Raw genomic sequence first — 26728 nt, forward strand, 5'->3', positions numbered from 1 at the left:
CAACTGCACTAAATCACCCATTCACGGTTGAAGGCTGCTATAAGAAATCGCACACGGAGGCCCAACAGTCCACAATCCGCACCGGAGCAGATGATCCCAGTGCTCGTGATGAAATAAATGCAACAGCTAGCCGAGGCCGCGCTTTTATCAACAAGCACGCTCCGTACCAGCGCTTCGTAGTGGGCACTCACGTCCGGTCGAGATGATTCATGCGTGTTCCCCTCGCAGTGTACGCGCGCGACTTGAATCGTGACCTGAGTGCCGCGTACGCCTCTGATTCATCCGGCCCGATTAACCCTGCCGTGGCGAACGGCGCGTAAATGATTTTCAAACCATTACAATCGATTTTATTTTATTTTTTACATGTAACGTCACCACAGTTTAGACCGCAGCTGGTTCAATTGATTTAATTTTATTTTTAAATAGAATAACAACGTTCAGCAGAATTGCAGTGGGTTGTAAATGCCTGGAGATATGCCGTTTATTTTTATGATCATTGCTAATATCTGAAGGAAGCCACATAGTATCATAGGATGACAATGATCCTAACCTTATTACATGCCTACTTTCAGGGGGTTTATACCTAGATAACAACCCAATAAGGTCCAATTTTCCCATTTCCTTACGTTTTTTATCCGCTTATTTCGGGTATCGACTGTATATAAGAAATGTAATGAAATAAACATTTAACGCTTAGCGCTTCCAGCTTATAGACGATATCTTTCGCATTCCTTTTTATTCATTCGATTCGCTGTTCCATCGAGGGTTAGCACGGGTTTCCCTCGCAAATGCGTGAGAGTTGTTTTTCCTGCTTCTGGCTACCGCCATTCCGATCCCACTGTCCTTCGACCGAATCGTTTGTACCGGCGTGTTGGATGGGGTTCACTACCAAGATGCCGTGCATGAGCATGTTGCACAAAGGGAACCCATGGTCTGGTCAAACATGTACCGACACGTTTGGGCACGGTTTCTTGCACCGTAGCCCCGGCATGGTTGTGGGAACATTATGTTTTTTTTTCCCCCTGAATATTATTATTCGTTACTGTCCTCAAGAATGCGTTGAGAGATTTCCGAATAGTGTTACGCATCCCTTCTGTCACGATCGTCGCCACGGAGTTATGCATCTGGGTACGTGTGGACGTTTGCGGAGCCTGCCAAAGTGTTGCTTGTTTGGTCCGTTACTCGCCAGCAAAAATGTGGTACCATTTCCGGACCGTGTGCTGAGGGTGGTTTTATTTCTGGGCGGTTGATTTGTATCCACTTTCCAGCACCAATATCCAACCACTCATCTGCTTGCATGATGTATGCATAACGTCTCGTTTACGCTTTGAACTCTGTTCGAATTTAATTCATTGCAGCTAATGATTTATCGAATATATTTTCGCATTTTGCAAACAAACTATTTATACAGACAGAAACATGTTTATTAGCATCAATATTCTAGTATTGCACTCACGAAAAGTACGGGAAGGTTCTCCTCTCTTTCCACCACGCCATAATTTCTTACTCCTTTCCTATGTCCAGCGGATAGCATGGCAGCGTGTTTGGCATCGGTAAGCGTGTGTACATGGGGAAACCCATTTTCCAACCGGTTGAGTTATTGAGGAGTAGCAAATCGATCGTGGCAAAGATTGCATTACTCATCAAGGCCGAAGAGTGTATAATGCTTTTGATCTATTTCTCCTATTTCTGGAAGTTGAATTGTGTGGTGCAACTTCAATAACTCAATAGTTTTAGAACTTTTAACCTTCTTTTACTGTAACTTAATTATCTAACTTTACTCTAGTCTTGCCTAAACATAAAAGAAGTGTTGGGGATATAAAATTGTATTAGAATCCACAATAGTGTTCCAATTTTTTTTTACTTTTAATCTTTAAAGCTATTGAAGTTTAAAAAGAAAATAGTTGTGTTCTCCATACAAGTTGTGTGTGATATCCGGTAAGTCTTCTCGTGAAGTTGTATATATTGATTTGCTCATGGACACAATGGTTAACTGCTGGTTATCTGTGCCTTCTACAAGTCGTAAAGTTTCTCAATAATCGGTGGGTATTAATTAATATCAGAACCCTATCCAATGTTCCCTGAATACCAACTAGAGCCTTAGTGCCCGTTAAAATTTATTCCACTGCATTGAAGGTACAGCATCCGATGAGGTGCTGTTACACCATGAAGTACAGTATCGTCTGCAGTGTCATGTATGAGATGGGTAGCATCCCACCCACGAAGGCGAGAAAACGTGCCGGCTGTGGAATGACAACGACGGCATACACGAGCGTATGCAAAATCCGCGAGACTGCCACCACTCGAAAGAGGTTAACCGCCAGGAACGGTGCCGGATTGGTCAGCAGGTACAGGAAACCGATGACGAAGAACGGTAGAATATTCTCCAGATCGTTAAGATGGGCCCTAAAAGACGTAAAAAACAGAACTGTAGATTTCACGTGCATGGAGCTACAGAACAAGAGTAGCGACACCAACCTGCGCACCCGCTCAACATCCGGATCGTCTAGTTTTGGCTTCAGCTTCTTGCTTACCGCACTGGAATCCTCCGGATTCGCGAAGGCCTGTAAAAGAAGATTAAACATACGAAAGGGTTAATGCGGAACAAATATGACGCTAGTGACAACTAAGTTGCATCATGGCCACGTCTCATGTACCATCTTTCGCACACGAGTCAGTGAGGTTAACGGTGACATGAGTAACATTTTCGCCACCAGCACCGACGACCAGAACAGGTACGATCGCAACACTGCATCATTAACCGCCTCAAACACACTCGACATAATGATTGTTTATTGTAGAATCACCAAGCTGCAATAAAAAAAAACCACCAGTAAATGCGGAACTACGAGGGTTCCAAAACAAAACAACTATGACGAACGCTTGTTCAGTACTGACAACCTCGGATGAGCCACAAAAACTCGTTTTACTCCCGAAACTATCCACACCTAACACCACCTGTTATCCCTTCCCGATGGTTCGTGTGTGCGTCCACCTTGTCTGGTGCGTTGTGCCACGCGGTGGAACAGTACGAGACCGTTCCGCAACGGTGAGGAGAAAGTTTTTCTATTAATTATTTCATAACCAGCTTGAAGTATACGTCTATGGAAGGTATTTTGTCTACTTTCATCACACACAAAATACGCCCAGAGAGCATTATTTGGCTTCATAAGAAGAAAGATAAACATTTTACCAAATGAATTGAGAATAAGCTGAAGTTTAAGCTGAAGCTTGTTCATTCTGTTTTCCTTTACTGATTTATCAATTGGGAAAATAGTAGTGGGTAACGAAAGGGATATTAGTATTTTTCTTATTGTACTCTGAAGTTTGTTTTTTTTTTTATGTATAGAACTATAATGCATGACCAAACACATCATTCATCACTGTCTCAAATGCCAATCGACTTAACCCTGACCGTCTCCAACGTCGTTAAGTGCGCGATCGTTACTCGATCGCATGTGCGTATTTGTGCGTTTACGTGGCTTGGTAATCTCGTCATCTGCACGCAAGCAATAGCAACTCACACAAGCAACAAACCAGGAACAATAATAAACAACCGTTTACATAAACAACAGAGAGAAGACATCATACCGCGCCGTAGATCTGCGTTACACTGACGCTGGAACTTGTACGTGTGTGTTCAATGAAAGGCATATTAGAGGGAAATAACTTGTATCGATTAGTTTTTTTCCAACCTTAATCTTTATGAAACTACATTTAGCATTTTTCCGCATACGAAACATTAAGCAGCTTATGTAACGCTAATGCTCTGTAACGCACTGTTACTTAATATGTACAATCCACATCTTATCTATTATCGATACAGGTGGATTATTTGTGTGATAAAAATCGCTCAGACCGTTGTTTGTTATATTGGTTTTTTTCTTTAAGCAATAAAAAATATGTTATCACCTTCGGGTAACGGATTAACACGGAACATCGACAGAAACTGAAATATGTGTTGCAATTATTAGCGATGAAAATACATTTTAGACTGAGAATATTACATGACATTCTTTATGCCACACTATTATTGTACTAAAGATGTCTAGAACTATTGGAACTTGTCGAATACACCCTATTAAAATGGCTGTTTGATTGAAGAATATGCTGAGAATATATTGAAGAGTAAACTACGACTAACGGTCCACAAACGCACATTGTTCTTAAACCTCTGCATAGCGGTCAGCGGTGCCATCAGCAAAACCTTGGCCACCAATACGGCCGACCAGAACACGTACGCCTTGTAGACATCCGGGTTGATAGCGTCGAATGGGCTTGCCATGATGGTTTACAGTTGCAGTTGTACTTCAACAAAACTATCACCACACACCGAACCGGGGTTTGTGGTGTAAAACTGATTAATTGACACGGACGACACTCCACGCGGTAATTACCAACCGTGCACTGACGCTGGCCGAATGTTACTAGTTGCATGAAAACATTTGCAACATCATCATTACCGCCATTTCGTCCCACCTATAAACGTGGGGAGGGGAGTCGCTTCAATACAACGGCTCCATATCTCCACGTTAATCCACAGAAAAAAAGATCATGCGATAGAAATATTCGTTACAGATCGGCTGAAACGCCGCTAATGACCTTCGGTCAGCAGCCGAAGTCAGAAGGTTAGCAGTAGAACTAGACAGTAAGCAGAATAGAACTGCTTAATTTTTCCTGTTATGATGCTATAACGTTTAAATATTGGAAAATACATTAAATGTTTATGTAATTCTATTTTTTATAATACATAGATAATATTGTATTGTGCTCATCAATTACAGAAGAAAAAGACAAAGCTTTTGACAGAAATTTATTTATTTGCAATTAACTAAACATCAGGTGTACGTCGGACGTAAAACTGTGGCAAAGATTTGATGCAGGTTGAGGAACAATGTGAAGAAGATGAAGTTGCTGGAGGCATGTTTGCTGGAAGTTCTATGTGACCGTGACCGTGTAGAAATATGTAAACGTGTGGAAGTTAAGGACGCAACAAGAAAGAGCTTGAGCTAGGTGAGAAACCTCACATGCCCGAATTTTTTCAGTTACACCCATCAACCCCCAAACGAAACGCTTAAACAAAATGACGGGCAGCTGTTTGCTTATAATTTATACACTGCATGCTGCAGCCATCATCTTCTAAGCCGCTTTACATTGCAATGCTCCGGCTAGAGAATTGTAGCCACATATACCACGATTAAAGACGAAAAACAGATGCTCCCGATTGAAAAGGACTGCATTCGTTGTCATCTCATTGTCAGCAACATCACGACAAGTTATTTGTGTTTTGATCTGCAGGTGAAGGAGAGCCCTAGCTCGAGTTTCCTAGAAACGGATTGGCGTCCTGGTAATGTTAACATGATGTGCTGACATTGGCAAGTTAACACGCTGATAGAAATATTAAGAAATAATAATGAAAGAAATATTAAAACAGAGATAAGAACAATTTGATACAATTTAATGGCGTTTATCTAATACTGCTGTTAGGGTGAGTCATTCGCCAAAATCCGTATCAACGGATGTTTTTAATTCAAATTGATGAAGCGTTTCTAAAGCGTTTCAATTTTACCGTTCCGCGAACGTGATCGTTTCCCTTCGGATGACGTTTGTTACAATGTAAACAAACTTTTTACTGTGTGGTGCACAACAAATGGGTTCTCGCGTTTATTTATTTTCCAACGTGTGCAGATTTTGTCTGTGCCAGGAAGAGGAAAATCTTTATCCATTATCGATTGTAATCGATAACTCACTTACTGTGCAGGATATTCGACTGCTGACCGGTATACAGGTAGGATTTGAATTCTTTATTTGCTGCCACTTCCGTTGTCCAATGTGGTTTGTAATGTTTACAATGATTTGTTTTAGAATCTGGAAGATAACACAGCACCTTACGTGGTTTGCGAAGTTTGCTACGAAACGGTGAATAAGTTTGCAACGTTTCGCGACACATGTGCGAAGAATGACACAATCTTTTGGCGAATCTGTACGGAGTTTAGCGAAGATGGAACAAACGGTGCAAATCCCGAAGATGTACTTGACGATGAAACAGAAACGAACGAGATCAGCATTTTGTATGAAATCTACGAAAGTGAAACGGAAAACAAGGAAGCTACGTATGGAGAACGTTTATCACCGAAAAGGAAAAGGAAACATGTACCAGAAGAATCTAGCAAAAAGCTGTGTGATATTTGTGGTACCTTTGTATCGGAAATTGTTGCACACAGGCGCGTACACACGAAGGAAACACCATACACCTGCTCGTACTGCGGCATCAGTATGACACACAACTCGAATCTACTACGCCATATAGATTCTGTGCATCTTAAGCGTATAATTAAACGTTGTGAAGAATGCGACAAAGGTTTTACTAGCTATTTTTCCTACGGTTCACACATGGTATGTAATGTGAAACGATCGTGGCACCAAACGTAACTAAATTGTAATAATGTTTACCCTGTAGCGATCTCACCACTCAACCGAGAAGAAATTCGAATGTAAAACGTGCTACAAAAGATTCAACCATCATAGCAGCTTGTGGCTACACAACAGACGGGCACACAATGACGAAAGGAAATTCAAATGTACCGTGTGTGGTCTGGACTGGAAAACCAAGTACGTAACAATTAAGAGCATTTGTTTATAAACTTCGTTTAACTAACGTTTCATTTACAGAGAGTCGCTTAAAACACACGAAAGATCACACTCGTCGGAGCGACCGTTTACCTGTCAGCATTGTTCGAAAAAGTTCAAAACGCGATACGGATGGAAGTCGCACGAGCTAACGCACACTGGCATTGTATTTAATTGCCAATTTTGCGATAAAACTTATCGCTACAAGACACTCATCAATGCACATATGCGAACCACTCACCCGGAAGAGATCCAATCGACAGCGGAATGAGTAAGTAGCGTTGAGGAATATTTGTCGGTTAAGTAGAAGAATAAGTTTGAGAGCATATTGGTATAAGATTAAAAATCTTATAATCATTATGTGCTGCACTAATTCTCTAACGAAGAACCCAATCGATGGTCCCTGAAGACCACGTCTTTCGTCTTTTCACGTTTTCGCGAGGGGAAGACAAACGAACTGGTAATATTGAGTGTTGTATTTAAAAAAAAAACAATTATCTATTTCTACTTTCAATTTCCAGAAACACGCTCAAAATAAGCGGCAATCTAAAGGAAAAATAGTATGGTCTTCACCGCCATGTAAGCGGTGGCAAAGTAAGCAATGGCCCACGATAAGCCACGGGCTGGTTGGGGTACGACCACGACCGCATACACAATCGTGTGCAGAATGCGGGCCACAGCGACCGTACGGAAAAGATTGATGGCGATAAACGGTTCCGGGTTGGTCAGCATGTACAGCAGCCCGGCGGTGAAGAATGGCAGAATGTTCTCCAAATCGTTACGATGGGCCCGGCGCACACGCTCCACGTCTGGATCGTCAAACTTCGGTGTGGCACCCTTCTTGGAGGGTTGAAGATCTTCCGGATTGGCGAATGCCTGTCGAAAAGGGAGGGAAAGAAAACGTAACATTAAATAGGAGAAAATTGTTGGTTTAAATTAAAATTTAGATTATGAGCCTGATTGAGAACCAACATTCACGATATGCTTTTCTCCAAGGTCAGCTTCCAACGTGATGGAGAACAGATGGAGCTGACGACACCACGCGATGTGCAAGTCATGCTGAATCGTAATTGTGAAAAGGTTTAGCGCAGCTCACTTCTAATGTTTGGCGCGTATGAGCGTACGTGTGGTATTTTGGTATTGGTTTCATCCGCGCAATACACGTGTGAATTTGAAAATCATCCCGTGTATTTATTTCTGCGTTATGATTTTACAACTTTATTATGCTAATTATTTGTTTTTTTTTTTTATCGTTGGCAAATGGGACATACGTAAAATTAATATCAAAACACATTTTCCTATCTGAGAGCTGACACATGTTACACGATCTCGTTATACGTTTAAGTTTATAGCGCTTTCGAAAGTGCTATCATCGTGTGAAGTTTACAGCCAGGAACTTGAGGTGTTATTCTAAGATAAGCATTTAATCATAATTCGGCATGTTACACTAAAAGTTTAAGAACTTTAACCAACACTAATACATTCTACGTAATACTAAATAATAATTCTTTGTATGTAATACGTAATTGCGCACATTATATCATACTATGCTGGACATTTCGATTAAATGTTAATCATAAATATGTCCACGTACGTATCAGAGAAGGCTTTATCAAGCAATCAACCTGCAACTCACTTTGATGTGAAGGAGCTCTATCAAACCACGCACACACTTTCAGACCGAGCGTATCGCTCGCAAGCTAATCAATAGCCGGCATATTTGGAATGTGGGCACACAAAAACATTTTGTTGCGTAATCTGGGTGTCGGTTCGGTTTCGGTTCCAGACCTTGAGGTCCACTGTTCACAATTCTTACCTTCTTGCGGAAACGCTGACGGCCAGTCAGTACGGACATGACGAGCATCTTCAGCACTAGCACCGCCGCCCAGAAGATGTACGTCCGGAACACCTCATCGTTGATGTTTGCCAACAGGGATGTCATGTTGATTGTAGGAAGGAAGTTTTACTGGTGCCTACCAGATGTGATCCTGTTGATTGCACTGGTTGATGGACAGGATGGGTGGAAAGATTAAGCGCTAAATTTAGCTCCCGACACCTGCCGAATGCTGCTAGCCCTTACCTCGGTACAATTGCAAATGAATTGTCCCTTTGAATGTCAAGTGCCTTGCCGCTGCTGGAGGTATACGCGGATGTGTTGCTCACGACTACACTTCCAGCGCGCTCGGAACACGCACACATGCTGCTGCACCGTATGGAGCATACATACCGACCGGCAAAGTTGCGTGACGCGCAATAAAAAGTGAATTTTGTTTATCATTTTACGTCACCATGGGGTTTGTTTGCTTTTCTCTTTTTGTTGCACTGCATGAGGATGATTTTTTTTCTATCGCTCTTTACGCGCTCATGCTTTATGTTCTACTACGATCAAGAAATAGTAATTGTTTATAACTGTATTTTTATAATGTTTAAAAATTCTAAAAATTATCATTATCATAGTTTTGTACATTTGTTCAAATGTAAAAAATAAACTACAAATAAGGACTGTCAAAATCTACCTTCGCCGATAGGGAATCATTTTCTTTTAAAAATACTTACCCTCCGGTACATGAACTCCTTTAATGTAAAGCTGTGATTGTAGTATTACGGAATCAGTTTATTACAGCTAGCATTGCAAAACTATATCGTAAACAAATGGAAGTAAAATTCTATCCGGCGCCTACTTTACATTACATTGTAACGATAGCACCATCTTACCGAACGAATAAACATACTTTTGCTTTACTTTTAAAGTTAGTGTGAAGTCTTACAGTACGTACTATAGGATAAGAAGCGTGACTTTATGGCGATATGTGTAAATTTCGTAAGTTATTTTTTTTCGTTTCTTTTCTTTTCTTTCTATGTGGCTGTTACCTTCTATCACACTCAATTGATAATTAATTAAGGTTTTTACTGCATTTGATGCATAAAGTAAGCTAAGTACTCCAAGTGGTTTGACCATCCAATCAAGCATTATTGGATGCGCTAGCGACATTTGTGCGTGGCTGAAGTACATTTGTTTGTCTTGTTTTGGGTTTTCTTTCACTCTTACGCCGTTTTGGCTTGGCTTATGCTGTAAGTCGATCGCGTTTTTACATCTAGCATATTCGACACGGTAGGGTTGCCATGTCGTTATTAACCCTCCACGTAACATGGGTTGCGTTGAATGGAAGCCATCTTTTTCGGAACGCTTACTTTAAACAAAAAATCACCCCAACTTCACTACTTTGTGCCGGATGGGTTGGGTGCATCGTACCTTCGTACTCGGCTGCGTAGGGTTTGCCATGCGCCGGCACCATATATCACTAGCTTAATACATACGGGTGCTTAAAAGATGAGATTATCGAACCACTGCCACTGCTTGCTCTGCTTTTCGTCCACAACGTACGACAGGCATTTGCCCTTACTTCTGCAAAGAGAGACGGAGAGATGTGAGCGTACCGAGTTGTTAGACAAAACGCACCCAAACGTACCTTTTGGTGCAGTTCAGCTTGGGATGCTCGTACCGGAAGCATTGTGGTTTCAGCAGATTGAAGTACGTGTAGCCGATCTGGCGCGAGACGAGCGTGTTGGCGTTCTTCAGACAGTTAAAAAATTGTTTATCACAGTCACAATGGGATCTGGCGTGCAAGGAGGAAAAAAAAAAACCCGAAAACGATCAATGCGTCGCTTGGAACATTGGTGTTTGGCGAGCAACTCCGCAACTCATGTGCACACGCACGCTACATTTGATTGCCTAAAGCAAGCGCTATATCCGTGTGTCACAATACGGCGCATTGGGATTGGCATTGAATGGAATTGAAAGACACGCTTGGTATCTGTGGGTCAGACACACCGATTGTTTGGCCGATCAGGTTTGCCAATTTCCTGATTTATTACGAATACGTTGCGGTTGGAAGCGTCACAAAGGGAGGGTGAGAGAAGAAATAGGTGTCTAAATTCTGTTGAAATGTATTGGAATTTAATCGTTGCGTTAAAGTTTACTTTGCTAGATATTTATGTTTATCCGTTCGAGTATGCCAAATTAAAGGAAATTCAAGTAGATCGGCTAAATGCGTACTTTTAAGTGGCTCGATAGTGTGTTTGGTCTTCACACGACGAGGACTGGTCCAAAATCCCTAAAATCTAAAATCGTACAGCCTCCTCAATGAATTATAGGTGCAAAACACGGGACACTGTGTTCAAGTTGAAAAAACTTCAAGAATTTTCCATTCACCTTCTTCATCTATGTGTGAAGGCCAAAGACACATTAATTAGCCCGAAGACGTTAGTCATGTCTGAATGCAAAAATAAAAATAAAAAATAAATTCTCAAGTTCAACTCAGAAGACGTTCATGGTCTGGAGGTTAATTTTAACCATCGTGTAGGAGCCTTTCAAATTAGACTTCTTAAGATGTTATACTGTTGTTATACTGTTTCACTCTCTGTCCGCGGAGTCGGGTATACATTAACCTTCCTAATTAAAAGTTGTTGCGTCCCACAGTGGAAGATAAAATCTTTATTAAAGCGCCGAAAAGGTTCCTTCCGAATGGTGAATCAGCAAGTGAAGCGCGACAACCAAGGAAGTGTTATACATACCGCGTAAAGTAGCCATTGTTCTTCAGCCGGTTAAACTGTTCGCCGGCCGCAATGGTGATCGGGCAGAGATCATGCGCCCGGCAGCAGGTGTCGGTCAGATAGAAGAACCCGATGTCGTTTTCGCTCTTTGCCTGGTTGCCGTCTCCGCACCACACGGTACCCGGATAGATGGCTTTGACTTTGCGCTTGAAGGCGTTGAACAGGGAGCTGATCGTACCGGAACTACCACCGGACGAGCCGGGTGGTTTGCCGGTAACGGTCCCACCACTGCTACCGGATGTCTGTCCCGCCGATCCGCCAGTCGGCTGTGTTGTGTCTACCCCTTCCGCTACATCATCCGGGGCCGGCTGCAGCTGTCCGTCGTTAAGCTGGGCCGGTATGTTACGCAGACCCTTGGCCGTGTTGACAAAGTGAGGCCGAAATCGGTGCGGTATGATGCGTTGCAGGTGCGATGAGAGACCGGACGGGCCGGTGGTGGAGATGCCACTGGTGGTGCTGCTGCTGCTACTACTGCCGGTGGTGGTACTAGTACCACCGCCCTGGTACGCCTCAATGTACCGGTACACGCCAAATCGCTGCAGCATACCACGGAAGAACTCTGAAACACGTGACAAAGACGGTGCCGGTGCCATCACTACCGGTTCTGCTGCTTGGGTGCACCGGGTACAGTGTGGCAGTGTGGAGTGTGTGCGTTGGCGTGAGCGTGTGCCGGAATTCTGTCCCACGACGTACATAGCACAAGAGATAGAACATGTTCAAATGTACCCACTACCGTAAGGAAATGGTTGGCACTACTTACCACACACGATGCCCGGCATCCGTTTACGAGGATAGAGTGCGGAAGAAGGGTGTTGGAATTGATGTGTTTGGAGCGAATTGCAATGCAGTGAGAAGAGGAAAGGATAGATAAGTGTGTTGAAGCTGTTTTACCATAAAGTATCCCTGAAGAAGAACTTCTTGTTTTATTATAGGATTCACAATTCTTAAAGGGAGGGATGTACGACTTAACAGAGTAGAAGAAATCTGTCGAAAACTTCAAGTCAATCTGTTCTCAATTGATTTGCAATTTCAGATATTCTTGAAACGCTAAAGTTCCTGAAAAATAAAATTGTTTTTTCAACCTCGTGAATCTCCAAATAAAAAAATGATCTCCAGCTGATGCATATCATTTCATGTTTCAATGTCAATATTGCGAAACTTGTTTCTTGAAACTTGAAAAAGAAAGTTAGAATAGAAATTCATACCCTTGAACTAAATTGAGAGACAAGAAGCAGAAATGTTTGCAGAACGCCTCCTCGTAGAAACAATTGCGAAACACTGTGCTTGTGAAACCTTTTATTAGCACAGCCCGATGATCTGGCGTGTTTACGGAAGCTGATGTCAAATGGTGCTGCAATTGTTTGCAGCCAGCCGTTCTGAGTGCGCACCACACACCGGTAAAAGAAAGGCATGCAAGAAATAAAAATTAAAGACAACCCAGTTCTACAGCTCCAGTGAAAGGCCGTTTGAAGGGACACGTGTTGTTGCGGTAAAACCCTATGACCGGCCATCATCGACGTTACGAGCCGCTGATCGGGCACAGCCTCAAAACGAGCCCTCGAGCACCGTCGTGTGCTATATGGAGCGCGCGATGATGCGACACCTTCACCGCGGCCGCTTTCAAAACCCGTTCAAGTGCAACGGTCATTTTGCAACGCTAATAATGCTCGGGCGGTGTATTATGTCTTGTGGCGTTTGTTCGATTTGATCTATTGTGCTCGGTGTTTGTTGTTGGTTGGTGGACCGCACGGTGCATTATGCCAGCAGGCATCATAAGCACCAAACACCACTGTAATACCCCGGTCTGGACTGAGTGCAGGTAGCCTTACCTTGCGACTGGAGTGCCGCCGTGGACGGATAAAAGCCGCCCGTGTCCACCAGCTCGCCGCTGGAAGTGGTGTGGAAGGTGGTGTCCAACGGTGTACGCTGGAATGTACATCGATAATGGGGAGGGAGAGGCGGTAAATGAAGGAGTTGTATGAATCAACACAGAGAAGGAGCAGTCTAGGGAGGTCTCGAGAAATAGTTGTTGCGATGATAAGGTTGGATCTTTGTTGCTTGAGAAAATGTCACATTCTAGTAGATAATGCTAATGCGCTAGGGCCGGTGTATATCCCATACACCCTAGACTCATTAGCTTCGATCAGGATTGACCTATGCATAAATGTGTAATCAACGGCAATACGTTCATGTCATGCGATCAAGAGTAATGAAGTTGAGATTCTTGGTACCGACAACACGTTCGAGAACGAAGCATGACATCAGGGAGAAATGTAACTCTTGTGCTATAAAGAGTATACTAAGTGAAGTATAGTGAAGTTTAACACTAGATATCCTGCCAGGAACTCACCAAGATATCACTGGTAGTTAATTTCTGGTAGCCACCTTCATCCCTGTACCTGTTCGTCGTAGTCCCAAAGCGACCCGCATCGAACGGTTTCACCTCTACCACTCGATAGGGTTCCGGTGTCAAATCTGAACCACCTTCCACCAGACGTACTAGTTCACTACCTTCATCATACCGATCGGTGGTTTTCCCATCGTCGGTCCATTGCAACGGGTACAGACTGAACTCTTCACTACTGAGTCCCTCGCCGAATGCCAGGAATCGTGCATCCCTCGATCCGGTACTCGCTGCTGTCACAGTATCGTTAAACGTTACACCGGTCACACGGGTACTGGTGGCAAGGACCACCGTAAGAACACACAACCGAACGCGCTGTCCTAGGGACGTCGACACCTTACCGCACATTGCGATCGACTCGAGGACCCAGCAGCACTACCGTCGACTGTCGGGACGGGCAAATACTTGCGAACAACACAACGCCACGTACGGTACGATGGATTGTGGCGCTTTATTCTCATTCTCGCACGCTCGATCCTAGGTGTGCACCAGGTGGTTAATTGCAGTGCAACTCTCGTACACACACAAAGCGAACGGGTGCTCGTTGCTGCGTGAACAAGCGCGTGCCTCCGCTTCGTCTGTTTGTGCTTCCGTCGCGTTCAGATGCTGCGGAGGCTTGCCAGCGTCTGGCTGATGGAAGTGATGGCTCCGTGAATGGGGATGCACGAGCGGATCACGCTGCTGGGTAACGTTTCTCAGCAGAGGGATACCCGCAATTACCGACGACACCATGCCATATTTGGCATTTTGGCAGATACACACAGACACACTGCAGACTATTCGAACAAAACCTACAAGACACGAACTGCCACTACCCGGAAGAGATGGACGTCCTCGAAGAAATACACAAAACACTTTCCTGACGAGGACGCTAGGCTGCACTAGCACCGGTTGACTCTACGTTGATGGAGGTTTAGAATGGCCGTCTTCGTTTTCTTTGCCGTCGTAAGCAATGTTGGTTGACACTGAGGTTGATCGTTGAAGGTTTTTGGCGTTCTTTGAATATAGCGACGAGTTCGTCACCCACTTTCCTGACGCGGCTGTTTGGACATCTTGAGCAAAAGGGGTGAACTTCGGTGTAGAAGCACTCAGCTTTGCTGCGTTCTGACCGAAGTAAAGCACCACACTGAGCCGACGATCGCTGCTAGAGGCCACCACAACAACAGCCGCCTACCTTGTGCAGCCGCCAACCAAAACAAATCAACAACAACAGCACCGAAAAAAAACGTAACTGACCACCGTGAGCCGCGTGCTCCGGAGCGTGCGATGGTGCGAAAAGTGCACGCCTCAGTGGAAGGAAAAAAAAACCTTTACATTTGCGGTTGGAAAGGTGTGTACACGGGCCCTTACGCACCCAAAGTCGCCCACTGGTCTGACCTACTGTGCGACTCTCCACCTGGTTAGGATTTCGTGAGGTTAGGGATCCCACCGTCCAAGTGCGGGCCGATCACTTCCGGACTGGCAGGGCAGGCCCCTTTGAGCGCGTGGTGTTACATTGGTGAAATATTTATGTTTTCGCCTTTCTTGCGTGACAGTCTGGCGTACTCCGGCGGTGCTGCGTAACTCCGTGCAACCGTTGTCTGTGCGTGACCAGCTCGCACCTGCTCGTAGCCTACTCCAACAATCAAAGTCACCTGCGCCCTCCCAAAAAACAAAACCGCGCATCCTGGCTGCGTGCCGGGTTGTTTGTGGTGCTAAAACAGAACAGACATCCCCCGTTTGCTAATTGACACGCTCCCGGAAGCAAAGAGGAGTGACGGGTTTCGCAACGAAAAGAGTTAACCACTAGTCGCAACCTTTCGCTTTTTCGGACCAATTGTTTTATTCTTCCATTCTTAATTTCTAGCAATTTACGTGCAACGTTGAATTACGTGAAGTAAGGTAAACGTAATGTCGCACCGGTCAAATCTGTAACGGTCACCCAAAAAGCTTTTGAAATTGGTTTGAATATCGTGTAGCACCATTGCCTACCTTTAGGCGCTTATCATGGATGAATGCTTTCTACTGACGGGCGATAATTTGATTCGTAGCGCAGAATAGAATTTTATTTGTTTCTTAGGATCATTATCACTTTTTAGGACTTTTTAGGACTTAGGATCATTATCACAAGACAAGCAAAAGGGCTTAAAAAAAGTAGAAACACTTTAATATATTTATTTTTAAAGTAAACTGATATTTTATTAAAGTAAAAATAGGATCTTGTACAGCGTCCTCGGCTTGAGTTCGCTGATTCAGACGACGCACAATTATATGTTACGAAATCGAATCAATTATCATTCCCCGAGGCACAAACACATTGCTCATTTTCCTAGCGGCGAGCAAAGTTCTCCAAAACTCGTCCGTCTGGAACGGTAAGCGGACAAAAGCGGAATGTCATCGCATACACCATCTGCGGCCGGCGTGACCATCAGCGATAATGACAATCAGTGAACGCTTTCGTGTGTCTTACTGCGTGGTAGTGGCATGGTACAGATGGCTTCGTTACCCGTGCTCTACATTTTGCCGATCAACCCACCGTAGCGATAAGTAAGAGTACTACGGAAGTATCCTGAGACAGGAGCTTATGTGGCGATCCCGGGATATCGGTCCAAAACCAGGGCACGAGAATGCCGAAGGGTTAAAGGTTTATTTTTGGAGTCGGACCCATTTGTCACTGGTTGACTGCGTGGGTGGAAAAACTTACACGATAACGATTTTCAGGGGTTAAAATTCAACAAGACAAGTGTGTGTTACCGGATACATTTATGATGTCCACTGTAACTACATGATCTATCATAATCACTGTTAAGCTTAGCGATTTATAAGTTGCTACTGCTTAATGTTTAAAAGTTTAATCTGAAGTGACTTGTACTTAGTGTCACTGTGACAACATCGATCTAAAGATATTGGTTTTTATTGGTCTCCATGTTATTATTTGCACCAAGTTTTTTTTTTTGTATCTTCAGAGTGTATCAGAATTTTTGGAACACCGATTATAGAAGAATTTTGGTCTGTGAAATGTCCCATGAAACTCATGAAACTCTATGCGAATAGTGGGAGGCTTCTAGCTTGAACATCTTCCAGCTTCGCGGTCACGATTATGTCATACGTTCATCCTCCCATTCTGAGAGCGCGTTGCCTTGGGGAGCCCTACTCCTCCATTCGGCTTCTAATCCCACAACCTTTCTAAATCATCGCGCATCTTTAGAAATCGGAAATGACAAACGTCACCCCAAGCACGGAGAGGGCAACGTAACGCAGCTGGTTATCACACGCCTGATAACGCTATCTTCCAAACCACTCGATACGGTACCCCAGCCAGAATGAAACGCATCCCTAGTTGCCTGCTCACACCGTCGCACGGTATTTGTGGCGGTGTAGTCCCGGAACGGGGGAATCGGAACAAATCGGTTGACGCAACTGCGCACCATACGTTGCTCATATGGGTTCAAAGTCCACGGGCAGTAACGACGAAGACGACGACGACGACGACGTCGGTAACTTGTGTGCCTTCATACCGCCTCCGTCTGATGATTCGTCTATCGCTCTGTACCATCTCGGTCTTGCCGAATGCTTGATGTTTTTTTCTGTGCATTCATATGCGTATGATGATGGTGGACTCGCTGGTTACAAAATTGGTTTAACCGGCTGTACCTAGCGCGATGTAGAATAAAAATTTGCTACTTCTAGAACGTCTGGCACCGATGAGGGGCTCTCGGGTCGAAGAATATGACAGGCAATTAGCATTGTGAACATCTGCCCCCATGGTTTTTTTTTGTTATTGGGCACCTCGTGGAACTTCCACTCCAAAACAACACCAGAAACGTGCGAAAGATAAACCAGTGCACAGTGGAAGGACGTGGAAAGCTTATGAGCAAATTTATTTAAATTGCCTTCAATTGACACCTTCACGCATCACGTTGAAGCAATCAAGCTAGCCGAGATTCTCGGTGCCAGCGACATAAACAATCCCGGTGTCCATCGGTGTGGTAGTTGCGTGTCCCGCATTTTGAAAATAAATCAACCACCGATAGCCTGAGCAAGGGACCGTATCACACGCTATTATTATCAAGTGCCAAGCGAATGAATGTCACTTGAAATACGTTCCAACCGTTGCGGGGAGATAGGACTATGTCACAGCAGAGAAAGATGATTAACGTACTGCCAAAGAAAGAAGTCTACAGTAAAGATGCACACGTAGATAAGGCAGGACAAACTCGACTTACTGTTTGTATACAGAGACATTTTGTACAATATGGAGCGCTTGAAAATGTTCTATTGCGATTACAAAGACGTGTGGTTTCTAAGTACGTACTGAGCTCTGTTTTGTCCACCTCATGTTGCGAACCCGTTCCAAAGTACAATCGATAAGACCGACTCAGCTCCTCTTTTTAGGGTGTAATTCTCGATTAAACTAATTGAATTAATTGACTCGACAATGTGTACATTAAAAAGACATTGCATAGCGAGTCTCCAGCGATAGGCAATCAAAACTGGCCGGAGAGTAATACCGCAATCGTCGAATGGCATCCGTTAAACGATGAGTGCCCATAATCACCCATCTCTAACCTCTGAGCTGTGATAACAACGGTACCGTGCACTTTGAAAAGTTTAGCTGTGAAGCATTCGTCACACGATTGTTGTTCACTGTGTTCATGAGACACACACTGTTTCTTTGCATCATCCCAAATGAGTATGCTGTTTTTCGGTGTATTTTACTGAGTGATTGACGCCATTACTATCCAGAAATGAAGAAAAGAGTTGGAAAGTAAACAGCGAGGTGTATCGTTTTCTTGTTTGATGTTTCTTTAGTCCCCTTTTGATTCTGTTTCACCTTTCTGCCTCATGTCGGTATCGTTGACTATGTGGAAGAAAAACACACGCGCAATTATTTATTTATTTTTTTGTTGCCAGCGACTTCAGAAATTAGCATCATTAATCGGATTACTCATACCATCTTTAGCATAACAAACGACCGGTTCTCTGGTGTGACCCTCGAACCCGGAGCGACACTGCCTTCCGTGCAGCTCACGTTGCTAGAGCGGTTCGCCGTAAATTGCTACATTTGCTACCCATAATCAGCCGGGTTTCTGTCGGAGGCTTGGGCACAAGCTGTGGAACGGTAAGGGCAGGCGGTAAGACTCAACGTTAGCAAACCCCTATTCGCACCGCATCAAGATCAACCGGCGGATGTCATCTCCCGTTCGGTGTTACTATCTCGCTCCTGCAGGTTTTAATTTCATAGATTTAAACAAAAAAAAGCTGGCGCACAGGAACGTATCAAACGCTGCTCCTTCACGTGCCTGCCAAGAGCAACAGTTGACCCCGTGCCTGCTGTCACACACGCCGTACAGCCATGGTCCATGACCAAGGCAAAATGGCGCGCTGAGTTCAAAGGTTAGACCCGTTCGGAGCTTGTCGTCAAGGCATCGGTGTCTCGGAGGGAAGGGAAAAAGGTCCACACATACGAGGAGTTCGGTGTATGATGGCAAGTTCTTTTTTGCAAAATGGTGACCGAAGTTCGTCTGCTCCTCACCTTTACACGCGTCGATTCGTTCCGAACCAAATTTGGTTTCAGCTAAAGCTTAACGAGTGTCAAGCAGAAGCAAGGAGAAGATAAGGTGCAAAGTACTAGCACGGGATAAGGTGCAAAGTACTAATTATCTAGACGTATGCGTTATGCCTCTGAATTGTCCGCCTAGTCTGTGTATGGGAGTTTGCGTTCCTTTGAAGGTGGTAAGCGACTACTCAGTGGTGTGGAGCAGCTGCCCTATGTCTCGTCCATCCCGCAAAGGATGGATGGTGGGCAACTGATAAGATGCCGTGTGTATGTTTCACACGTTCCAAGTTTTTAACACCCTGCCCCATATAAAAAGCTTGCATGACACGGTTGAAGCTCCAATCGTAAGGTTTGGACGTGTAAAGGCGTAATATTAGGAGACTTCTTACTAACTACAGAATTTCAGAAGCTTCTGCATTCGCTTCTAGTAGGGCGTATATTGGCGATCCTCATCCCCTCTTGATTGCGCGATTAGCCGAGACAGTCCGCAGTGACGTGACGTCAGCGGCGCATTCTATCAACACCTCCGGGTAACCATCAACTGTGCGCGAGCCTAGTATACGTCCAGGTCCCTGTCGTCGCTGTGCAAACTGCGTACGAAACGTGAAGTGCATACGCATACAGCTGCAACCGCCCGCATTCGCTTTGGTTGCAGTGGTCGTAGGGCTCATCAACCTGATCACAATCATTCGCGTTCCCGTTCGTTCGTGTCCGTTGCGTACGTCCGTGCGAGTGCGTGTGTGTGAGTGTGCTATCCTGCTCTATCTTGTTTGCTGGAACCGGCACCGGTTCCGCACAGTGCCTAGCGCTCACGCAGCAATTGGGTAGAACGATCGTTTCGGTCGCCTCGGCTCGTTCATTCCTTCGCTCGCAATCATCCGACACGGGTGCGCAGTCAATTCTGAAGACCCACAGTGGCTAGCACGGTAGCAAAGCGCAGTATTGAATCGTTTCGTTGCGTGTCTCCCAACCAAGCCAAGTGCATACTCGAGTGTATTTTTACGTTTACAAGGTGTTGTGCATTCGCTGTGCAGTAGAGATCTCTTCCGCCAGAAGCCAGACAAACGACAATCAGAAAACTCTCACCCATTCTGCGTTTAGTTTTTGTGAAACCGCGTGCAAACATGTCGTCGAAAGTGCAGGAAAATGGCAGTGCCACCACCAACACCTCCGCACCAACCAACACGGATGCCGTGACACCGAACAACAGTGCCCTGCTGCCGCACCTCGAGTCACTCGACCGGATGCTGAAGCTACCGGTAGTGGATGCGACCTGGCAGCAAACCCAGAACGTGTACGGCCGCGTGAAAGGTAAGCCGCGGCCACGAACCGCCATTGCAAACGGCACCAGGTCAGCCATTGCTTTCGCGTTAAACTCCCTTCTGATCGATAATTCATATGACATTCGGGGGTCATTTCACTTGTGCCGGGGGGGGGGAAACCTGGCGACGTCGTTACGCTAACCGCCATCCGGTCCCCATTCGACGGGGGCCTTCCCCGTTTACCTCAATCGGAAAAATTGAGAACGGCAAAAGACAGAAAGCACATTCTACAATGGCTTCCCTCACATGTCCGCCATTTACTTTCGATCTTTTGTGGTGCGACCGACATGCACCGCAAATGGCCGAATGGCGATCAAACAAAAGGAAAAAAAAGCACGTGGTTAAATTACTTATTCACACACTGATTATGCCGTCAGCCTAGACACAGCCACCTTGCAACCTTCGTGCCGATGATGATGACAACCGTTACGAAAGTCCGCGTCCGGTCCAAAGTTCATCCGCGCACACACGTTCCCAAAAAAAAAACCGGTCTACTGTAGAAGAAAAAAAAACGATACGTCGGACGACGCCCCGCATGCGGGATATGCGTGTTCGAGATGACGTTCGACGTGCATTCGGCTATTCTTGAATGTCGTACACGAATTTTACGGCTGGAATGTTATAATCGTCTGCTGCATAAAGTTGCTTCATAAGCTTGTTACAGAACCAGCACTAAATCTTTTTTTTTTCTCTCTCTGTGGGGCTTCTTTAACTGTTTGTGCCCTATTTTTGTACTGTACTTCTCGATGGGTTTGTTCGCATGGTTGCGTTTTATTTCTCTCCCTACGCAATTGGTTTCCCAAGTGTCTTAATATAACAATAAAAGCACCCCAACTTCTCGCGAATGAATGAATAGACGAAAGAGAAGAAGCCTGCTATCAAGAGGCTGATATAGTCTTATCTGTCCACCAGTAGGGTGCCTACTGTTGTAGGTTACTCGTTGCAGAATAAAAAAGGCGCAAACAGAGGAACTCATATTCCATAATTGTGTTTTAGCTGTGGCGACCATACCACAATATAATGTAAGAGATACGATATGTTAATCCCATTACTATAGGCGGGAAGGGCTTGGAGCTCTAGCTGGCGCGACACCCAGCCTATACTCGTCGGTATAGCTTGCAGTGTTGGGCCACTTTTTCAATGGCGAAATTGATTAAGGTTGAAAAAAAAACAAACCACACACTGCAAGTGCTAGATGATTGCAACACTAAGCTGCAGTGTGCAGTTTGTGTTTTACAGGTAACACGTGACAGACGCTACACCGGAACACAGCACTTTACTCTTTAATAGGCCGGCGACTCAATACCAAAGCAGGTGCCACTTAAGGTACAACAAAGCTTCAATTACATCAAGCGGTGTATGTGTTGGCCGGTGCCTCCATGATTAGTTCTATTTCCGTACCAGCTTCAGATGTAGATCTGTACTGAATGGCCGATATTACAATGAGTTTATTCACTATTAGATACTACCATTTGCTAGCACAACTGGAAACCGGAAAAAGAGACCTTCGTGGGCGAAGACGGGAACGTCGGACGGATGCATGTTTCCCGCATGGGTTTATGTACGTGCGCAATGAGTGGGGCTGGTCTTATCATCGCGCACGTCGCATTATTGGCCTTCGTTGACTGTGTGCATTGGTTGATAAGGTAGCGAAGGAACCACTTTGGGGCAGGGAGTTTGGAAAATGGGTTCATCAGTCGCAGCACCCTTGCCTCAACGTTTCTGGTAAATGTGAGATTCCTTCTTATCTCTGCGCTGCGTCTAATAGGAATGTTCACTTTCTTCGACCAACCACTACGAATGTGAACCGAAAGGAAAAATCCAAATGTAATCGAGCTCTTGAGATGCATCTTGAAGCAACATTGCTTGGAGTTTTGGACCCGTTGAAGAGACTTTTTTCAAAGCGCTCAAAACTCCCATGAAACACATACTTACGAGGTTTTTTTTCTGTGTATTCGTCTCCATTTGAACAGACTACAATCCACTGCTGACCTGGGCGCTCGGAACGGCTGAAGATGTCGTCTGCCGGGCTGTTACCATCTCGGCACCGCTCGTCCAAAAGCTCGACCGGCCACTGCAGCTGGTGGACCAAACGTTGGTCAAGGGTATCGACAAGCTGGAGGTGAATGCACCGATCATCAAGGAGCAGCCGGCAGAAATTTACCAGCAGGCCCGCACCAAGGTTATTGAGACGGTAAAACCACACATCGAGAAGGTATGCGAGCTGCGGTCCGCTTCTCAACAGCGTGCCGCCTCGCTGAAGGATCTATCCTGGCGCAAAGCGAACGAGGTGCTGGCAACCCAGTACGGTAGCCTGGCGGTGAACGGTGTCGACACGACGGCTCAGCTAGCCGAGCGTCTGCTCGATTACTACTTCCCAAAGTCGGACACGGACGGTGATGATGATAATGGTAGGATCGGCTTTATCTTCAATTTTCTTGGAAAAACAGCAGGATGACTAAATAACACACTTTGCCCACTTCACAGTGCCCATCTCCGCGAAGGACGATCCAGTGCTGCACACGGTACAAACGGTTGGCCGCCTATCAAACAAGGTTGCCCGCCGCGTCTACCGTACCGTGTCCACGCAGGTGAAATCCCTTCGAAAGGAAGACGTACGCGACTATGTTGCGACGCTTATTGCCGTGCTGCGCCTTACTCAGTACCTGAACTTCATCAACGAGAAGCGGCAACCGGTGGAGGGCAGCACGAAGGATACGGTACCCAGCACGCCCAGCACCGCCTCCAACACCGCCAGCACGTCCGATGTGGTCGCCACCACGAACAGCAGTAAAACTTTGCAACAAAAGCAAGACTAGACAGACACTCGGTGATTCATAGGGGGCGGCAAAGAAGGGAAGGGGGACGGGTCGGGGAGAGGGGGCAAGAGTGGGCAAAGGGATTTAGGATATTCGACAACCGTCTCCACGCAATCCGTGTCCACAGTCGCGCGCGCACACATACACCTTTTGGGTAGTAAAGCACATGATGTCATATACGTTGTCGTTGAAACGTAGTCACACCCATCCTGCAAATAGCTATATGTAGAAAAGGTCCTTAGAGCGAAACCACCGCATCATCATCATATATCTACATTCGTGCAATTACTTTTGCAAAAAATGCATGCAAAAAAGCAAACGATTATGTATTAAAGGTTGACGTTCAATGTTTTGCAGATGAGGAAGGATAACCGGCAGGGGTCCGGTCTTATCAACCGTGGTGACCGAACGATCAGTCAGGGCCAGCACGAGTACGAATGCTAGAGATGCGATGTGTCAAGATGTGTGTGATTGATTTATATACGTAAGGTACGCATCCCGACCGGAAGCGTGATAAGTGTTAACAAAACAGCACGGAATGCACTCGGACATAAAGGAAGGTTTCTCGTCTTCCTGTCTCTCTAACGTCCCGAAGTCTCCGGCTTATGTCTGCGCGTGTGCACGTCGGTGCACCTACCGTGTGTGCGAGTGGCGCGAAATTCGACCCATTCGCAAGCTTTCAACTTTATACAAATAATTCGACAATAAGCTTTATCTTGCGCACATCGCTACCGTGTGTGTTTGGTCGTCTTTGTAGGTTTATTTTTGTTTATATATGTATTTGTATGCATATGCATGTATGCTGTGTTTTTTTTTGTTTCTATCCTTTATTTTTTGTTTATCAGAATAAACAAAACAGTGTTAATAAAACAAGTTTAATTAAAATTGCTTTTGTTTTTCTTTGTGGTTTTGTTACCGTTCTATTCTCATACAATGGCTTATTATTCTCAAACACAGAATTATGATGCTTTGTGTGATGAGAAAGAAATGCTTTGTGCAATGATTTCCTAATATCTATTTACTTAATTATCCTTACTAACTGTTTCCTGAAGGTAAACTTTGCTTCTTAAAAAACTCAAGAATTTTGAAAAATTCCTTTCTGCATCATTTGACAGATAACAAGACTTTAGCAACACAAAAAGATCAAATAGATGTTAATTTAACCAGTTTGATTGAACCATTCCTAACCCCTGTGACTATTAAAATAAACAAAATCAGCTTATTTTATGGACATAATAATTTATTTAACTTCGCATTTGACTCCCTTCTTTGTATTTTATGGCTGTTAATGGCTTTGTTAATGAGTTCGTTTCAATTAGTTAGTGTGAGTGCATGTCTGTAGTATAAATTACCCATTGCCAATGGGTCCAAACATGTAAAAAATGGGTTCAATAACAATTAATTAAAGTTTTGTCCTCAAACCGATACCCCCTGTATAGGCCGGCAGGTCACCTTAGTCTGGGTGCGGTAACCTACATGAGTGTGTTTTTGTTTCATGTTCCAAACAAACCTCCACCATGTGTGTGGAGGAAAAATGGCGTGGCACACAGAACCTTACCCTTAAGGGACGTTAATCAATCGACCCCACTGGGAGGAGGGAGACACCCTTGTTGCGCATTCCGCTGGTGATAATGGGTCGCCACATGCAAAACGTATTTGCTTCACCATAACTTCTTGCTTGCTGGTGTCCCAAAAGAAGTGCACATCCAGCAGAAATATACGACGTGATAAGGATGTGGTTATATTTGTTTGAGATTTTCAAGCAGCTAAGAGTCATTTGTACCCAACTATCCAGAGGTCAGACATACACGCTGGTGACTTACACATCTAAGTCACTTCTATGTAGAAGAAGTTCATCAAGCAGCTAGTAGTTGAATCCCCAAGTGAGCATTGCGCGCTGACAGAGTCATGATCAAACCCAACCAAGCTACTACTGCCTCGGAGTCGACTCCACTACCCAATATGACACACTCCAATAATGGCGCTCGCTTGGCAAGGACTCCCCCGTTCGGAACCATTCGGTATGCTCAGGGGTTTTTTTTGTTACTGAGTACCACTAGGGGTAGGTACGGGGGTGGCAAAAATAAACATCGTCTAGCGTAGCTTGATTCATCCATCTCGTGCCCCGCGTCAGCTCTGTGCGTCACTAGCACCTGCGGTGGATGTGTGGATGAATGACTCGGTACAGTATACTTTACCCGCGGATCACGCCACTTTTGTACTTTGATCGTTTTGAAAAATCAAAACGCTTTCCCCCACCGTACGCTTTAAGTCACCACACCCTGCTACCCCTCACATGTTTCCACCGTACTACCGTTCGGTGACTTTGCGACGGTCGCATTTACAGCGGCCCAATCGTGAATCGTGCGCCGTCACGCAGGGCCGGATGCGGGAGGCTTTCGTTTACTTCGACGAAGTTAATGTTTGTTTATTTTATTTGTTCGCTTATTTGCGGTTCGGTGGCGCCGGTGGCTCAGTAAGCTGACAGGAGGCAGGAATGACGCCTTTACGTCGGCAAAAGAAAGGTCCTTCGCCCTTATCAGCCAGCTACAACGCAAGCAACGCAACGCAGTGTCTTGTACGATTTCTTAAGTATTTTTGTTATAACTAAGCTTAAATCTTCACCAACAGTTTCATTCCTTTTACTTTGCGTTAGATATAGTGACGCTTGTACGATATTCTTTATAATTTACACACTTGACGTAAATCTCATGAATTGAGCACAATGGCAAAGATTGCTTTGCGTGCATCGCGGTCGCGTCTTGACACGCCGCCATTGTTGTTGGTATACAACAATTGTGTAATCTTATCAAACGCGATAAGACTGCTCGAGAAATGCGTGATACTTTCAACCGGAGCGGACCGTTTTGTGGAACTTTATGATGTACTATTTACATTACTATTACATTATAAAGAAGTAAACACGGTTACCAAACTACAGAACACAATTTTATGTACGTATTTGTTCAGAAAAAAACAAAAAGGTAGTTTTAAAACACATTTTAAACTTCCTCGTAGTGAAAAGAAACGTCATTGCATTGCGTTCCGAATTGCATACCTTCTGGCGCACATGTACGTGCATACTCACAGGCGCAATAAAGCAACCCTTATTTTGAAAAGCTTTCGAAAGCTTTCACCCTTGATAAGTGAAGTTTTAGCAGTAAGGGTGAGTTTTGCATAAATCCTTAATGCATAATCTTTATACTACGAATGACTATAATTTTACATTTTAAATTTATTATACAAATTTGTATTATCCAATTTATTCATCAATTTATTTTCTAATTTAAAAAAGTTTTATGAAGATTAGACTTAAACAGTTACCCTTAGTTTCAGGTAAGTAATTAAGGTACACAAAAATTGTAATAAATAAATAATAATCCTTTACCGTCAAAGGCAT

The 26728-nt window shown here is 44.6% G+C and overlaps 5 protein-coding genes across 8 annotated transcripts; 2 read left to right on the forward strand and 3 right to left on the reverse strand.

Moving 5' to 3' along the window:
• Positions 1-2085: 2085 nt before the first annotated feature.
• LOC128307042 (microsomal glutathione S-transferase 1-like) lies at positions 2086-4386 on the reverse strand. 2 transcript variants are annotated; one of them, XM_053044756.1, is made up of 3 exons: positions 4160-4386; positions 2479-2564; positions 2086-2406 (listed from the first exon to the last, which is right to left on the reverse strand). In XM_053044756.1, exons 1-3 carry the CDS (start codon positions 4283-4285, stop codon positions 2160-2162), a joined length of 459 nt encoding a protein of 152 aa, XP_052900716.1. In that variant the 5' UTR covers positions 4286-4386; the 3' UTR covers positions 2086-2159. The 2 variants fall into 2 exon arrangements, with proteins under 2 accessions (XP_052900716.1, XP_052900717.1); XM_053044757.1 differs by lacking the exon at positions 4160-4386 and adding an exon at positions 2658-2783.
• A 1264-nt stretch (positions 4387-5650) lies between these two features.
• On the forward strand, positions 5651-6901 carry LOC128306657 (zinc finger protein 33A-like). Its single transcript, XM_053044235.1, has 4 exons — positions 5651-5788; positions 5866-6396; positions 6461-6612; positions 6673-6901. The coding sequence occupies exons 1-4, from the start codon at positions 5651-5653 to the stop codon at positions 6899-6901; spliced, it is 1050 nt and encodes a 349-aa protein (XP_052900195.1).
• Positions 6655-8623, reverse strand: LOC128307043 (microsomal glutathione S-transferase 1-like). Its single transcript, XM_053044758.1, has 2 exons — positions 8447-8623; positions 6655-7506 (listed from the first exon to the last, which is right to left on the reverse strand). Exons 1-2 carry the CDS (start codon positions 8570-8572, stop codon positions 7177-7179), a joined length of 456 nt encoding a protein of 151 aa, XP_052900718.1. The 5' UTR covers positions 8573-8623; the 3' UTR covers positions 6655-7176.
• A 548-nt stretch (positions 8624-9171) lies between these two features.
• Positions 9172-14003, reverse strand: LOC128307032 (uncharacterized). Of its 3 annotated transcripts, none has more exons than XM_053044743.1 (5): positions 13595-14003; positions 13074-13170; positions 11206-11848; positions 10101-10247; positions 9172-10036 (listed from the first exon to the last, which is right to left on the reverse strand). In XM_053044743.1, exons 1-5 carry the CDS (start codon positions 13994-13996, stop codon positions 9955-9957), a joined length of 1371 nt encoding a protein of 456 aa, XP_052900703.1. In that variant the 5' UTR covers positions 13997-14003; the 3' UTR covers positions 9172-9954. The 3 variants fall into 3 exon arrangements, with proteins under 3 accessions (XP_052900703.1, XP_052900702.1, XP_052900704.1); XM_053044742.1 differs by having other exon boundaries at positions 11206-11854; XM_053044744.1 differs by lacking the exon at positions 9172-10036 and having other exon boundaries at positions 10076-10247; positions 11206-11851.
• A 6001-nt stretch (positions 14004-20004) lies between these two features.
• On the forward strand, positions 20005-24191 carry LOC128307035 (lipid storage droplets surface-binding protein 2). Its single transcript, XM_053044748.1, has 3 exons — positions 20005-20498; positions 22483-22920; positions 22997-24191. The coding sequence occupies exons 1-3, from the start codon at positions 20312-20314 to the stop codon at positions 23326-23328; spliced, it is 957 nt and encodes a 318-aa protein (XP_052900708.1). The 5' UTR covers positions 20005-20311; the 3' UTR covers positions 23329-24191.
• The last annotated feature ends 2537 nt before the right edge of the window (positions 24192-26728 follow it).

The sequence above is a fragment of the Anopheles moucheti genome, chromosome X (assembly GCF_943734755.1).
Source record: "Anopheles moucheti chromosome X, idAnoMoucSN_F20_07, whole genome shotgun sequence".
NCBI lineage: Eukaryota > Metazoa > Arthropoda > Insecta > Diptera > Culicidae > Anopheles > Anopheles moucheti.